Raw genomic sequence first — 16,844 nt, 5'->3', positions numbered from 1 at the left:
TGTAATTTTGTTTTGTGGACTCACTCAATATCTATGTTAGAACTAAAGCTAAGACACAAACCTACTTACAAATGCTTAATACATCCTTCCTATTTATACATCCATCCTATTTTCAGCATCCTATTTGGCAAGTGAAATAAGAAATCTAATTATTTTGGCAAGTTGTATAGAATGTCACAGTAAAGGCTAACACCATTGGCAATTCATTAATTTGCCTGGGGGTAGTGAAGAGTAAAGCCCTGGGTATAGGAAAAGGTATGGCAAAGCTCCTAGAACAGTATGTGCAGTTAATGGACACTGACTGATTCTAATGACAAGGTATGGATAACATTCATTTTTCTAAAGATCTGTTCTGGGGGAAATGGAATCATTTACCTCTAGTACACACTGCTATGTTGTGATAATTAGGGCATTATACTAATACACTTGGCTGTATTGTAACAGTACAATAAAAACAAATATGAAACTAATGAAATAAAGTTCTACTCACCCCGTGAGCCATAATAATCTACGTATAATTAAGACTATGTGCCTTTTATAAGAGCAGTTGATTATTCCTGCCTGCACAAAGATCTTTCATCTGGTTTACCAGGAACTAAATCTCTCACTATTAGTGCTGCTCAGTTGGCAGGAGGCACCCTATCTCCAATGGCTGCCAAAATAGTCAAAGTGCTACCATTACCGCTCCTAAACGTCCTTAATACAAATTGTTTGATTCTGAAGCTAGGCAATCACTCAGAAACCTCAAAGGAAATGCAGCGATGGACCGGTAAGTTCTGGTGAGGCAGGAAGTGGAAGACAAGTTCAGTGGAACAACAGGGAGTGTTGGTGGGCTGCGCTGTCCAGGGTGTGCTTTCCTTTCAAACATGATTGGAGGACAGAGCATTTCAAAGGCAGTAAACAGACCATTCTAAATATCATTGTTTCAATAATCCAAACTATGCTTGCTTACTTCATTTTATATTAAACTACATGCATATATGTTATATTGCAATAAATATTATGATTTTGCATAGTTTTCTCTTTGTATCATCCAATTCTACCTTAAAGGTCTCTATAAAGTTTTATAGCTTTATTCTTATAAGCCTTGAACATTGTTAAATTTATTTTTAGAACTTTTTTTACAAATTATTAATGGACTCTCTATTCATGTTTTCTAATTAATGTTGAAAATGAAGACATCTAGTAATAATCACTGACTTTTATAAACAGTAGCCTTTCTGCTTCTTTTGAATTTTCCCAAGTACACAATCATATCACACGAAAATCATCCCCTTTCCTTTTCTCTAAATATTTTTTCTCGTTTCAATGTCTGGTGCAACTACATTTGCCAGCACTGTCAGAACAATGTTACACAATGTAGGGACGATGGACTTCTTTATTATGCTCCTGATTTTTAGAGAAATACTCTAATTTTTCACTTTTAATCTGAGATATTTGTGATAATATCAAGAATCCATCTAACTGTATATTTTCTTATGGATCTTAAACATCAGAAATAATAGGTGGAAAATTTTTCAATCACTTCTCATGTTCTATGAGACGATAAAACATTTTTCTCCCTTGACCAATTAAGGCTGATCCCTTCTTGCATTTTCATAAATAAATATTAATGTTATTTGTCATTATTTATTTTCAAAATTATCCTGGTTGATCTTACCTTTCATCCATAAGAAACTTAAAGGATACTGTTAAGAGCCAGAGCATCAATAAAATTAAAAGTTCATTCCTTCATTTTTAAGGAGATACAAGTGGGCCAATCCAAACAGCAAATCAGGACACAATCATTCACCTACCCAGAATTATCTCAGTAAAGGATTCAGCTTTGGACTAATAGAGTAATCCCTGGTATATGTAAATAATTGTTTATAGATAGATTGTCATGTATGTGGGAGGTAAGTTTACAAATTGGGTTAAAAACTGATGCATAAACAGAGCAATGAAAATGAACAGATTAGCAGAATCCTTGCTGTTACAGCTCAAAAATTATAATGTAAAAGAATCAATGAATTTAAAACCACATTTTATACATCTACCATATAAAGTATCTATTCATTAATTATATTGAAAATGTGATTTTCATAAATAATACGACTTTCTTATACATTTTAGAATATGTACTTTATTGATTCTATGATGCACTTATTTTTACAGTGTAGTATTCCTAAAATTAAGATGTAATTAGGATCTATTACAATCATGTTTAATTTGTCCTTCCACTTTTTTTTTTTTTTTTTTTTGGTACCGAGAATAAAACTTAGGACCTTGTACTTGCCAGGCAGGCACTGTGCCACTGAGCTATATCCCTGGCCCTTTTTTCTATCTAAGTGATACACAACATAGTGAAATAAGTCAAAACTTCATGTCTTCAACTTGATAAAATACAGCAAATCTTAAACTTATGGGTGTAAAACATTTACATTTAATAGTTCTACAGACTAACTTCATCTCCCTGCCTCTACTTCTGACTGATACACTTTTTTCATTAAATTTTAATTTTTATTTAGTTTTATTTAATTTTATTTAATTTTTATTTTAATTTTATTTCCAACCTTTAAAAAATACTACTCCATGTGCATTTTTAAAGTGAACAAAATTTAGATTTAAGAGTTTTGAGAACTTCACAATTTACTCTGAAATGATAAGCTACAACCTAAGAAGCTGCAGAACAGGTTGGACAGCTGGCTGCACAAACACCTATGCGTGTGCACACAGATGTGCCTTGCGGATGGGTGTTCTACACTGGAGTCAATGAGTTTCTATCCAGGTTTTAGTAAAATCAGTAAGTAAAATAGTCCTAAGTCTGCAAAATTTTCAGATGGTTTTATTCAGGAAAAGAAAACAGGCAGTTATAGAGTGTTTCTCAATTGAAGCTGTTGGTGAAATCTTTTGATCTTCTTTGTTCCCATCTCCTCTCTTATAACCCAACTCTCCCAGAAAATAAGAAAACAGACACAGAATTTCCATCTTGAGTACATCATTTCCTGCTATGCATGCTTACCTCCTCACCACACAAGACAAGAAAGGTCCAGTTAGAATAGCTTTTCATCAGAGCCATGGATCTCATATGAGGAACAAGGGAACACAAAACCAAATGTAAAGGAAATAGCTACCAGAAAGTCCTGTCAACCTGAGGAACAGTTTCTCTGTTAAGGAATTCAAACTATCACATTGATCCATCTACTAACTACAAACCACTGTTATCCTCTTTCTAAGTGAATTTAAATACCTCCTCATAAAATGAAATGCATATTTGCATAAATGTGTCTGGATATCATAACCAACTACTACCAATTTCAAAACAATTCTACCAATATTGTAAGGCATTCTCTTTAGCTCTTTTACAAACTATTAAAAGAAAAAGAACAGCATCAATAGCACCTAGCAAGCGTTAATATTGAATAACTGTAGAGTCAGCAAAGGCCCTTGACTTAGCAACTTCAGTGTGGACTTACCCTTTGCACAGCTCCTTGAAAGGCCTGTTTAATTCTCCTACATGAGTCAGGTATTAACTTTGTGTCTTCACTCTCCAGAGCTGTGTCTTGCAAATCTGTATTTTCATGGAGTCTCAAAATTCTATAAATGCAGTGAGTACTGTCTTCTGATATTCTATTAGGATCCATCTGAGGATGAGGGCAGATATCAGAGTGGTAATTAGTACTTATTCTGTTATTTAGTAAAATGTGACTAGAACAAAAAGTTAATTTTTACAATTAATAGCTAATATAATTTCCCTCTAGTTGATGAAAATGTTGGCTTCTAATTCATTTTGATAAAGAGCTATCATCCATACAAAAAGGCATAGTTCTGTAGTAGATTTTCAAAAACAGATGTGTGATTCACATGTAACTTCTCAAACTGTCTGATAACCTGCGAGTTTTCATTTAGGGAGGAGCATCAAGGAAATCTCATGTGCAGTGCAGGGAGAAAGTTTTTTGTCCTTAAGACATATACAACATGCTAGATGCCAGTTGTCTGGACATTTTGGATATTCAAAGCATGAAGCCTGTATTAATCAGGCAAAATTAATGTCATCTTTAATGTTTGCTTGTCCTTTTTCTTCATCAATAAATATCTAATAAATAAAAGAAAAGGAAGAGAAAGCCATTTCCTAGCTCAAAGCAAAACCTGAAGTCAGAAGCATAATCTTTCTTGTAGTCAAAACTCTCATCAGTATTTCTCAACCTGGAGAATTTGGGGACAGGTGGGGGTGAAATTCAACGTCACAGGAACATGGGGAAATTAATGCCAAGATGCACATAGTGTAAGGGAGAGATTGTCCCACCTTAAATATCCCCCATAGAGTTATTTGCTGACTGCCTGGTCTAAACAAATGTCCAGTGTCCTTTTGCACTACTCTACAGTGTCCACCTGCTCTTCCTAGGGCTCTGGGAAGCCTTTGCAGCAGTTTCAACTGTGACATAAAGGGTAGCAATAATTAGCTACCGGTTGCGCTGATAATAATAGTTTAACCTGGTTTTTTTGTTGTTTTTTTTTTTTTTTAATTTAAACACTTCATAAGCGTTTGCTTATTAGTACATACGAACAAGACAAAAAAGAAAGAGTGAGAAAGAGCAAGTAAGGAAGGAAGGAAGAAAGGAAGGGGATGGAAAGGGAAGGGAAGGGAAGGGAAGGAGAAAGAAGGAAGGTAGGCAAAAATATATAAGTTTACAATAACAAAAGTTCAGTCAGGATCAGTACCAAGTCTTTCTTTCCCTGATTTATTTAGATTTTTAAATGTAATTTTAAAAATGTGCAGGTTTATTAACCAACCACCAGAACGAGGAGGTACCCTACCCATATATGAAACCGTCAAAATGAAACAATAGCCTTCTAACAAGTGTGTATTCATTAATACAAATAATATTAGTATAGCCTTGCAAGTACAATGATTTATAATCACAAAGAAATGCCACTATGAAGCAAAAATATTTGTACTCCATATTTATTTCTATTTTCTTCAGAATAATTATAATTAATCACAGTGTGTGAGTGTCTAAGAAGGACAGCTTCAACACAGTTTTTAGTTAAAAAAAAAAAAGGTCACTTATGCTAACAAGTGTGCCAGAAAACCAAAAATATGTGGACAGCTGACTTGAAGGGTCACTAGGTTCAGACCTCAGAAAAGCAGACTCATGCAAAGACATCAGCCAGCTTACCAGTCAGCTTGGAAATTAGGGTTTGCGTGGCTAAAAATTGTACTATCTTAGCTACTAGTGAGATAATTTACATATTCTAAGTTAGAAATGGTGATAGATGTAGTGTTACAAATCATTGAAAGGCCTTTTCAGTCAATTAAACACACCAGGTACTGTACTACATGTTGTGAAAAAGACAGAGGGCAAAACAAATAGGCTCTGTCGTCATGGAAGTTACAAGTCAACAGAGGAACAGAGAAATTACACAAAAGAATACAGTAAAGTCAGTAACAGATGAGATCATTGTGTCTAGGCATATCTGAAAACATGAAACTTTGCATAGCTGATTTAAAATAGATTTTTAAAATGCATTTATCAGATTATGCAGTGCCTCTGAAGTGTTCTTTTTTTTTTTTTTTTTTTAACTTCCTTGAAACGTAACCATTAAAAGGGTTAAATGAGGCAGGATGCTTGGTGTCTCACTTTCAGTGTCTTCATACAGGAAGCCTCACACCTGACTTCAGATTTTCAGTAGTGATGGCTGCACTGGTTAAAAAGCTGCCAGAAAGGCTGGTATGTGCATTTGGGGAAACAGAAAGAAGGAGTTAAAGAGGGCTTATCTTATTGGTAAGCTTTGAATATGGCTATGGAGATGTCACACACACACACAAACACACACACACACACATTTTACATGCAACTTTTTGGAAAGCTTTTTTTTTTTTCTTTTGTAAACTCAAGTATGAATGTTATGTGGTAAATACATAGCACAAGCCACATGCTATTTTCATTGCAGCAGCGTTAGTAAGAAAAAGCCAATCTTTACCAGATCTAGTACATATATTTTTTTAAAAAAACTTAACCCTAGGCAATCTGAAACGTTCATTATTAACTATTAAAACATGAATTAAGAAAACAATTTCAAGTTACTATAATTTTACACTATTTTGGGCATTTTTGGTGCATTCAAAATAAACTCCTTTTTTTGAGAATTTGCATAGCTTCTTTTTCCTATGTTTAAACTAAAACAATTAAACTAGTTTCTTTTATCCTTTTTTTTTTTTTTAACTATACAAAGCAAATAGGTTTCCCTGTTACCAAATGGTTTTTTGTTTGTTTGTTTGTTTTTCCAGTACCGGGAATCGAACTCATGACCTCACGATTGCCAGGCAGGCTCTGTGCCACTGAGCTAAATCCCCAGCCCCCTAAATGGTTTTATTTTTACTGAAATGCCTTCAGACGTTGTGAGTATTTGATCCACAACTTTTAAAAATCTCTATTATTTGAGACCAAACTAAAATTCAAAGAAGTTGACATAAGCAAAAAAACACTAAATCAGTGACAGGCCAAATTGAGCCTACTCTATTAGCTAGAATTATAAGAGAAAGCTCTTAAATTTATAAATGTAGGAAGCATATGGACTGAACTCCATGCACCCATAACCCAACTTCTATAATTACCATCTCATAGCCAATCTTGTTTCATCTACAGATATCCCTGTCTCTATCCCTTCTCATCAACTGTTTTTAAATAAATTCCAAACAACATAGCATTGCATTCATAAATATTTCAGATTTTTGTTGATAAATGATTAGATTCCTTTAGGTATCACATGTAGATAACCATACTCAGTAAAATATAATCAGATCTACTGGAGTATTCATATGAACACATTACTCCTAATACTGCTTCTTTACTGAAGGAGATGCCCTTTTAAAAATGCAGTACAGAATTGGGTTGTGAATAATGATTAAAATATTTTGCATATATTTTAGAGAAACCCAATCTTCAACGCAGTTGGAAATATTGCACCTTCTCAGAAATCTAATTCTCTAAATGAAAAATGTCTAATAAAGCTTATTAAATCACATATTTGACCTAGGAAAAGGATTTGAGTGTCTCATTACTCCTATGCCGTTCAGCCGGCTGGCAGCATCAGAAGAACACCTCTCAGCCCACCCGGCAGTTGGAAGGCCTTCCAGAAAGCTGAACGACTGTAACGGAAGCCTAGCTGGTCACTCTTTCCTATGTGGTCATGCTAATTTCCATGGTTCCTGGCAAGGTAAACTGTCATGGTCCCTAGAACTCGTCTATTCCCTCCTGTTCTTTCTACCCTGAACATTTATTTGACTACTACTGTTAGCTAGCACCATACACAGAGTAAGTGGACACGGTGTGTAGAATGATTAAGTCACAGGCCACAGCATTTAAGAACCATGCTATATAAACACTAACTGGGGGTTGTTAACAAATACTGGATGGGAAATAAATGGGTAAAACATTCATTCTTGACTTCACCACATCGTAGTGAAAGAAGAAAATTTAGTCAGTTCATAGACTTGTATAATCCATGTTGCAAATACACTACCCAAAAACTGTCTTAGAAAAAATAAAAGGTAACTACTATGTTTATAATGCACAAATACAAATTTTCTAAAGTAGTGTTAGTGGCATTTCTATTTTTGTTTAAATTGATAACCATACTAGCGTTATAGAATGCAAGCTAGCAGATAATGAATACTTAACAAAAAGCCTATGGTTTAAAAAGCAGGCATTCCAGGCAGGACCCCAGCCCTCGTCAACAACTCCACAACCCAAGCAATTCCATGTTCTGATGCGTCCAGTTGGGTAGTAATCACCTTTGAATCTGAAAACCAACGAAGTCCAAGTCCAACTTTATTTTCCCATAAAAAAAAAACTGCACAGTCAGCCCCCCACTTCCTCTGAGAAAGAGTTCACAGCACCAGACAAGAATACTTGAATGAATCCAACCAACTGCACTGCAATTTCCAAGAACACACAGAGCATAAACCACCAGAAAGCATAATATTACACATTCACCCCTTCCTTTCTACTGTCTCCCTGCAGTTCCGAGTCTTCCTGCAGAGCCCCTTCATCTTTTCAAAGGCGGGTGACTCGGGAGCGAGGCGAGCGCGGTCGCACACACCTCTCTTCCTTCCTCCGCCCACCTCGCTGGCAGGCACTTGGGCCTTCCTTTGCCTTCACCCCTCTAGCCTGCCGTCTGGAGCCGGGCGCCTTCGGCAGCGGTGTCATTCTGCCCATCTGGCGAACTGGGTATCGCCCCGTGCTCCACGGGCTGTGCGCCCCGTGAGCCGCCCCACAGGGCGCCTGCGACGCACCAGACCCGGGAGCCCAAAGCCCCGGAGCAGTGGGCAGAAGGGCAAGGTCGATGCCCACGCTAAGGCACTCCTTGTGTTTTCCCCCAAGGAGACTTAAATTGGTTTTTAACTCCCGCAGAGAGACGGAAAGGGAGGAAAGTGTGCGATTACTTCCAGAAGAGATGCGCAGCCAATGCTGCTTCGGGGGGGAAATTCAAATCCAGCGCCGGCCCAGCGAGCCCGCTTTCCGCGGGGCAAGGTGCGACGGGAAGGCGCGCGAGCGCGCCCTCAGCCCGCGCCAAGGCACCGGGTGCGCGCCGCCCTCTGCTTGTCTCCGTCTCTGGCTCGGTCTGCGTCACTTTCCCCGCAACGGTCAGGATCTGGGGAGCAGGACTCAGTTCCCCCAGGGCGGGAGGAGGCCGGACAAGACGGCGCGCACGCGAAGGCGACACTCACCTGCGCGCGGAAGTACAGGAACAGAGCAACGCTGCACACGACCTGGCCCAGCCCCAGCCCCAGCAGGGCCAGGAAGGTGGAGCGGGAAGCGGCGGGCGGCGGGGGCGGCGCGGCGTGAGGCGCGGCGTGCGGGGCGCCCTCGTGCGGGTCTCCGGGGCCCCCGCTGCCCATCTCCTCCGCGCCCCGCAGGTACTTGGTGTAGTCGCGGCTGGCACGGCGCATGGCGCTGCCCGCTCGCTCGGGCGCTCGGCTCCCTGGGCCTCTCGCTCCTAACGCTTCGCCCGCAGCGACTCCAAAAGCAGCCGCAGGGCAGGCCCAGGGCCAGGCAGGACTTCGAGGAGCGCTTTCGGAGGCCCGGCTGTGGCTCCTGGGCAGGGCGCTCGGGGCAGCCCCAATTCTTATAAACCGCGGCTAGAGGGTTGGCCTCGGGAGCCAATCAGCCCTGCGAGGCCGACTCTTCCACGCCCACCTCGGGCTCCCCTTCCCCTTGCCACCCCCTCTTCCTCGCTCTCAGGAACGGCCTCCTCCCCCTCCAGGGCCCTCTGAGGAGGAGGCTGCAGGTGGTCCTGTGGTTCCAGACTCAGCTGGCCCGTCCTTAGCTACCCAGTGAGATCTGATGATGGGCCCAGGAGCTGTGGGTGATTCGGAAAAGACAAGGACTGCATGGAGGACGATCCGATCCTCTGAGCAGTGAAGTTAAAAGCATTGATCTCTGAAGACCCTGCCTATCCACCCCTTCCAATACTCAAGAACCTTTCGGATTTGGCCCCTGACAGAGTTCCAAATGTATTTCGGAAAACTTAGAAAATTTCACAAGTCCTTCCCCAAACCCTTGTTTCTGTCTTTCCCAAGTGGCTTTGAACGAGGCAAGTTTGAACGTAGCAGCCAGCAGGGAACTTATGGACACCAGCAGTGTTCCATGAAGAAAGAAAGAGAAAAAGGAAACTGCAGAAAGGAGGCAACGGGATGTAGAGCCAGAAGCAGCGAGCCGGAGCACTCAGCCGCACTGGAGAAAGGGCCTATGCAAAGCTAGCCATAGCGTTGAAAGTTAGTTTGATTGTAAAGAAAACTTCCCAAGGCTTTTTAAATGCCTCCATTCAAGAATTGTGCCCCTTGGTGAGAAAACGAAAATATTAGCGTCCGGCACACATTCTTGTCTTCAAAGGGAGGGAGAGGAGTTGCTGGCCCATTTAAAAACTACCAAACTTAGATTGTGTAAGATCAAAATTCAGCATATGCAGGCATGAAAGAAATCCATTATTCTGTACAACTAGTATGCGCTAATACAGAAAGAATATCTTAGGGTTGCTTCCACCTTTTTAGTAATAGTTGTGTTTTTACCTCCTCTCTGCCTAGCTTTCTAGCGGGCACTTCTATAGTTTAGCATTTAGCACAAATGACATGTCTCTAAATTAGTAAAACATATCTTAACAGAGCACTTTGACCTCACTACACGTTGAAGAAGAGTGATCAGGTTGGAATTAAAAATAAATAAATAAGTCCATACAATTGAAATGATTTACCAAAGTTCAAAAACGTTTTAAATGTGAAAGTTTAATAGGGAAAGAAAAAACATTTTCAAACTCCAATAGAGAAACAATTCACATTAATCTATTCCATTTAGTTCCTTTATTTATTTATTTATTTACTTACTTACTTACTATTTAGAGTCACTGTCTCACTATATAATTCAGGCTATCCTCGAACTCGTGGCAATCCTCCTGCTTAGGATTCCTGAGTACTGGGATTATAGGTGTGTTCACCATGCCCAGCTATTCCATTTAGTTCTTGTCCTGTTCCTACCTTGTTAACTTTGGAAAGTAAGTTTCTTCTTTTTCTCCTCTTCCTCCTTTTTTTTTTCCTTTATTTGAGAAATAATTTTATTTTCATCCTTCATATAAATCTTTGTTAAAATCAAAGATTTTCAAAATATGTTGCAAATAAACCAAAAATGCCTTACTTTTCTATTCTTTTTGAGTTTTTGGTGTAACAGTATTTTACTTATTTTTCTTTCCTTGAAATCATCATCTTCAGGTTACAAGAGAGTCCCTCAGATTTGTGAATATCTTAGGTGACTTGACCATGAGCTTTCTATCTAGGACACTATATTGCATCCCTAAGAGTTCTTCATTAGACTTTCATAATGCTTGGCAATTGTTTTCCAAGAGTACTTGAAAGATGTCATCCCATTGTACTCTGGTTTTCACAAACTGGATTAAAAACTCCATTTTTATCTACTGCTACTCCTTCCAAGGTAATGTATCTTTCTTGGCTATTTATGTATTCATTTGTCAGCATTTCACTCCCCAATTAATATGGCAACCCATATATTCAGGATCTTTTCTGTGTCGTTCCTTTCTATAATACTCATCATTATCTAGAGTATCTCTTGGTACAGTAAGTACACAATAGCTTCTTGTCGAGTAAAAGAAGTGAGGGCAAATGCAACATCTCTGCCATGCCACTCCTCCCTTGAGCTAGTCACATTTCCACTCCCATCTCACTGCTTCTCCGGGTTTGCTCACCCTTGAGCAGTTCTGGAGACACTGGTCAGTCCTTTTTAAAAAAAGTAAAATGGTTTATCATTTCTATATTCAGAATAGCTTCCAAATGTTGTTGCTGTAAAGTCTAAACACTTGACATTAAAACCCCCCAGTGCTTCTTCATAAGATGGCTCAGACTCCTTTCACATCGCTTCACGTGCTGCCTCAGCTAGTGTGCTCTCGATCCCCACACCTGGATGACTGTCCTAGCTCGTCCTCTTTCAGCTCAACTGTCCTTTGCTCAGGAGTTCTTCTTCGCTCCTGTAGCCCAGGGTGACTCCTCCTGTCTCTGCTTCTGTGTTACCTTAACTTCTCTTATGAGGCTCAAGCACTCGTTATTCCCTCTATTGATAGTGAGAAACCACTATACACAGCATTACAGGAGATCCAAGGAACATGGAAGACCACAGGCCTTACCTTCTGATGAGAAAATAATATTGAACAAATATTTACACGAAAAAATTTTTTGAGACATTTTTTGAAATTTCTCTCTATGTAGCCCAGGCTGGCCCTGAACTCACAGATATCCTCCTGCTTCAGCCGCCTGAGTGCTGGGATCACAGGCATGTGCCACCACATCTGACTCAGTCAAATAATTAACAAAACTCTGATGAGTATGTCAAAGACATAGTGCAAGTACAGTGACAGCTTTATAATGATTGTGGGACCTAAACATTCTGGAGAGTTAAAGAAGGCTCTTAGACAAAGATAATGACTATAACTAATCCTAGAATAATAAGTACTGAGGTAGAAAGGGACCAGGACCTAATTTAAGCAGAAAGCAGATGTATGGTTTTAATTATTTGTTTAATATGTCTTCCCAATTATACATTTCTATCATATTTACCATGAATTCATTAATATAGTTATGATATTAATTATACCATATTAATATATACCAAGTCAATGCATCAATTAGTAATTACTTTATCAAAATAATATAGTAACTAAGTCATGTCTGTAGTAAAATGATAGGTATTAAGAAATTCCAGAGCTAAGAACATAATTGAAGATGGAAAGTATATGTCAATACTCAACTATGAGCCACAAAAATATTAGAACAACATTTCTCAAACTATATTTCCTGGTACTTATGGATGTTAAATCCAAATTCTTATGGATTTAAAAGACATTTTATCAGTTCATGTAGTTGAAAAGTGTAGGATGAGTTCTACATTCAGACAGAATGAATACAAGCCTAAATCTGATACCTTTTTCTTGAGCTAGAGAATTAGCATAGGAAGACGCAAACACCAGCAGGAACATCAGTCACATAGTAGGGCCCCCAGGCAGGGTCACAAGCTGGACAGGTGGGACTAGCAGCATGAAATCATCAGAAGCAACAGTAATAGTAGGAGCCAACAAATGGTAAGTTACACAAACCAGCGTTGTGCTTGGGAACAAAGACACAAAGAATAGAAGCAGGCAGGTGGGGTTTCCCCTTTTCTTCTCTATTTTTCTTTTCTTTTTTCTTATCTTTTGTTCTCTTTTCTAAACAGGGTAAAATCAAGCCACAGAAAATGAATCCTATGCCCCAAACCCGAAACCAAGTTCAGATAATCCCTTGCTTACCCCTTTAGTCTTTCTCTTCTGCCCTCTTCTCTACTTTCCCAAAGCTTACATGATCATCTTTTGTCCTCCAGCCTGGTTTCTACTTTCTTTTCAGTTGCCTTTCTTTTATCCACTATCATTCTTAAATTTCCCCACCAGAGGGTAAAAACAACTCTACCAAGGGGAAACATTTTGCATACAAGTTTCCAAAATATGATCAATTCTGTAATATAATTGTAGATTTTGCTCCTATGGTTAGAGGTACAAAATTAATCATTACCATGGTTTGTCAGTGTCTAAATAGTGCTAGATGCTATCATTATTGGTAATTATACTACTTTAGCTAGCATGTCATTTCTGTGTTAATCAGTTGTTCTCACTTCTGTAACAATACTGGGAAGTTCTGGTGTAATAACCTTACCACACCCCAGCACCAGAGGATTGGGGAACTGAGCCAAATGGATAGCAACATCCCACTCTTAATTAATTGGAAAGGTAGGACCTTGAGATAGTTACAAACCAACCACCTTGTACAAACAGAAGACATCTCCAAAGAACAAAGTTTACCTAGAGAGGCCTTGATACTAGTAATATAGCTACCTACTACAAAAAAATTACAAAGATCAACACAGAAAACAAAATAATAACTTTTGAAATAGAAAATTCAAGACACAGAAGCAAAATGTAACCTCAAACCTTCAGCTCATCCAGCACAAGTATAGAAGACAGCAAGACAGAGGAAAATGGAAGACACACACCTGAAATTTCTGAAAGGATAGCAACTGAAATAAAGAAACAAATACATGAGACTATAGAGGAAATCAGATCAGAAATAATCTCTCAGGTAAAATAAGAAGTGTCAATATTTATAAAGTAATTGCTCAGCAAACCTAGAGTAGAGATAGATAAAAAATTGATGATGATAGGAAGAGGATGGAAGTCTTCAATGATCAATAAAGGAAAGTGGATTCAAACAGATATCCAGGAAATTAAAAATTCCACTGAAAGTGGCAAAGCCAATTGAATCAAACTGAAGATAGACTTTCACACCTTGAAGGCAGGATTTTGCCTAGTGATCCTTAAGGAAAACAATCTTTTGAAAATAATAAAAGATCAGCAAATTATTCAACAGCTACAAGATGATGTAGAAAAATACTAATATAAGAATAATTGGTGTCAATAAAAAAGCAGGAGTCAACACAAATGATATAAAAAACTATTTGCAGAATAGCAGATAATTTCCAAAACATGGGAAAAGAATCTGACATACAGTTAAGTAAGGCATATAGAAATTTAATTAGCCAGAACAAAAATAAGTTAACACCCAGTGAATGGGAATTGTTTTCTTTCAGGACTTGAAATAATTCACTCTAAGCAGAGCAGTGAATTCGCACATCAGGAAAACAGAATGAACACAAATAAACAATCTTATGCTGCACCTCAAACTTCTAGAAAAAGAACAATTCAGGCCCAAAGCCCAAAGAAGGGAGGAAATTACAAAGATCAGAGCAGAAATTAACACATTTGAAACTAAGAAACAATACAAAACATTAATGAATCAAAGAATTGGTTCTTTGAAAGAATAAATAAAATTGTTAAAACCCTAGCCACCCTTATCAAAAAAAGGAAAGAAAAAACTCAATTCCACATAATAAGGAATGAAAAGTGTGAAATCACTACAGATCCTATAGAAATTCAGAAGATCATAAATACCTATTTCAAAAATCTTTACTCTCATAGGATGGAAAACACAGAGGAAATGGACTGATTCCTGGATACATACAAACTACTAAAGCAGAATCAAGAAGATATAAAACTCCTTAATAACCCAGTATCAGCCAACAAAATAAAAAATGTAGTAAAAAACTTACCAACAAAGAAAAGCCCAGGTCCTAAAGGATTTACAGCAGAATTCTACAAGTATTTTAGAGAAGATTTAATACCAATTCTTCTCAAACTCTTTAATGACATAAAAAGGAAGCAAATCTCCTCAACTCACTCCTGGAGGCAAGTAGTACCCTGATAGTAAAACCAGAAAAAGACAACCAGAAAAGAGAACTATGGGCCAATCTCCCTAATGAAGATAGATGCAAGAATTCTCAATAAAATACTAGCAAAGAGCATATAGCAAATCACCAAGAAGATAATGTACCATGACCAAGTGGGATTCATCCCAGGAATGCAGGGATGGTTCAATATACACAAATCAATACATGTAATACACCATATCAATAGAGCCAAAGAGAAGAATCCCATGATCACCTCAATAGATGCAGAAGAGGTTTTGGTAAAGCTCAACACTTATTCATGATAAAAGCCCTACAAAAAATTGGCATAGATGGACTACCTAAATCTGATCAAAGCCATCTATGATAAACAAACAGCCAACATCATACTAAATGGACAAAACCCGAAAACTTTCACTTGAAAATCAGGACCAAGACAAGAATGTCCCCTGTCACCATTCCTATTCAGCATAGTTCTCAAAACACTAGGCAAAGCAATTAGACAAGAGAGAGAAATAAAAGGAATAAGGATAGGAATGAAAAAAGTGAAATTATCATTATTCACAGATTACATGATACTTTGCATAGATCTCAAAAACCCCACCAAAAGACTCCCAGATCTAATAAACAAATCCAGTAGAGTAGCTGGATACAAAGTTAACACTCAAAAATCAATATCATTCCTGGGCTTTGGTCCCAGTGACAAGAGGGCAGTGTAGTCTCAGAGGAGCTGTGGAGACCTCCACCCTGGACAGTTCTCCCTCCCTGGGCCTCTTCCCTCTTGCTTCCTAGGCCTGTTGTATCGATATCATGGGGAAAGTTGAGAGAAGGCCTGGGGAGGGTGCCCACACCAATGAGCTGCAGTCTCTGCCAAGATAATAGAAGTACTGACAACAGCTGACTCCCAGAAACTGCTACACCAGCTAAATATCTTGTTGGAATAGGAGGTGAGTTGCCAGCCAAAGGTCTGTGGCTTGAGACTAATTGAATCTACACATGATAATGGCCTCAGAATGACTGAAAGACTAAGGGACATTGAAGTAAAAGATCTCCTTGTCTTAGTTCTTTGGCTTAGACATAGAGACATTTTCTTTAGCTATGAATTTACTGGACAAATTCCTGTCTAAAATGAATGTACAGCTCAAGCACCTTGGGTGTGTTGAGCTGAGCTACTTTTATTTGGCTGTAAAATCATAGAAGAGGAAAGAAATGTCCTATTGGCACCTGGCTTGATTTGAATAAGTTAAAATAGGTTCATGGTTTCAGATTTGATGAGAATGGAAAAGACTGTATTGGAGAAGGTGTGTTGGGAAGTCAAAGCTACCACTGTCTTTCAGTTTCTACAACTCTGTTATTCACTCATTCAAGAGAACTTGCCATTTGAAAGGAAAAATAGCCTGAACTTTGAAAGACTAGAAGCTCAGCTTAAGACATGTCACTACAGGATCATATCTTCTAAAGCAGAGCCTTCTGTGTTGGCCTTGTCTATCTTTGCGTTGGAGATCCAAGCACAGAAGTGTGTGGAGTTAACAGAAGGAGTAGAATGTCTTCAAAAACATTTCAAGATAAATGGCAGAGATCTGACCTTCTGGCAAGAGCTTGTAACCAAATGTTTAACTGAATATTCATCAAACAAGTGTTCCAAGCCAAATGTTCAGAAGTAAAAGTAGATTGTTTCTGGGAGTATTGCATGGCAACTGAAGCACAGTTACTGCAGAATAACTCACCTTCCAACAATCCCTGAAATGGTTCCTTAATTGGTAAATTTGTATGTTTTTCTCTGTATAGAGAAAATTGTATAATTTTTTTCTACAATTGAAATTCTGAAATAGTATCTTCAAAATAAATCATCTGGACTTGTAATAGCAAAAAGGAAAAAATAGCATCACTAATCCAGTCAGCCCATGTTTGAAAGGCATTTACTATACATAAGGTACAACACCCTAAAGAAAAGAGTTATCCAATCTCTGATATATATGTTAACCATTTCATTAAATTACTACAGCTTGGAAAATAATATCCTCTTTAATA

The 16,844-nt window shown here is 38.4% G+C and overlaps 1 protein-coding gene and 1 pseudogene across 5 annotated transcripts in view; one reads left to right on the top strand and one right to left on the bottom strand.

The window, feature by feature from the left end:
* The window catches only part of Tnfsf11 (tumor necrosis factor (ligand) superfamily, member 11), a 30,663-nt gene extending 21,508 nt beyond the window's left edge, over positions 1-9,155 (bottom strand). The window contains exons 1-2 of one of the 5 annotated variants that reach the window (XM_013506972.1): positions 8,714-9,155; positions 3,456-3,623 (exon numbers count right to left, since the gene is read on the bottom strand). In XM_013506972.1, coding sequence (XP_013362426.1) covers positions 3,456-3,623; positions 8,714-8,935 — 390 coding nt within the window. In that variant the 5' untranslated portion in view covers positions 8,936-9,155. Of the gene's footprint in view, positions 1-3,455; positions 3,624-7,016; positions 7,126-8,085; positions 8,394-8,428; positions 8,672-8,713 lie in introns of those variants that run through there. The other 4 variants (XM_005409050.2, XM_005409054.2, XM_005409055.2 and 1 more) reach the window with 4 other exon arrangements.
* A 342-nt stretch (positions 9,156-9,497) lies between these two features.
* On the top strand, positions 9,498-16,638 carry LOC102026904 (annotated as a pseudogene).
* The last annotated feature ends 206 nt before the right edge of the window (positions 16,639-16,844 follow it).

The sequence above is a fragment of the Chinchilla lanigera genome, unplaced genomic scaffold, assembly GCF_000276665.1.
Source record: "Chinchilla lanigera isolate Chin_1 unplaced genomic scaffold, ChiLan1.0 scaffold00117, whole genome shotgun sequence".
Classification (NCBI taxonomy): domain Eukaryota; kingdom Metazoa; phylum Chordata; class Mammalia; order Rodentia; family Chinchillidae; genus Chinchilla; species Chinchilla lanigera.
This window is presented reverse-complemented; position numbering and strand designations above follow the sequence as displayed.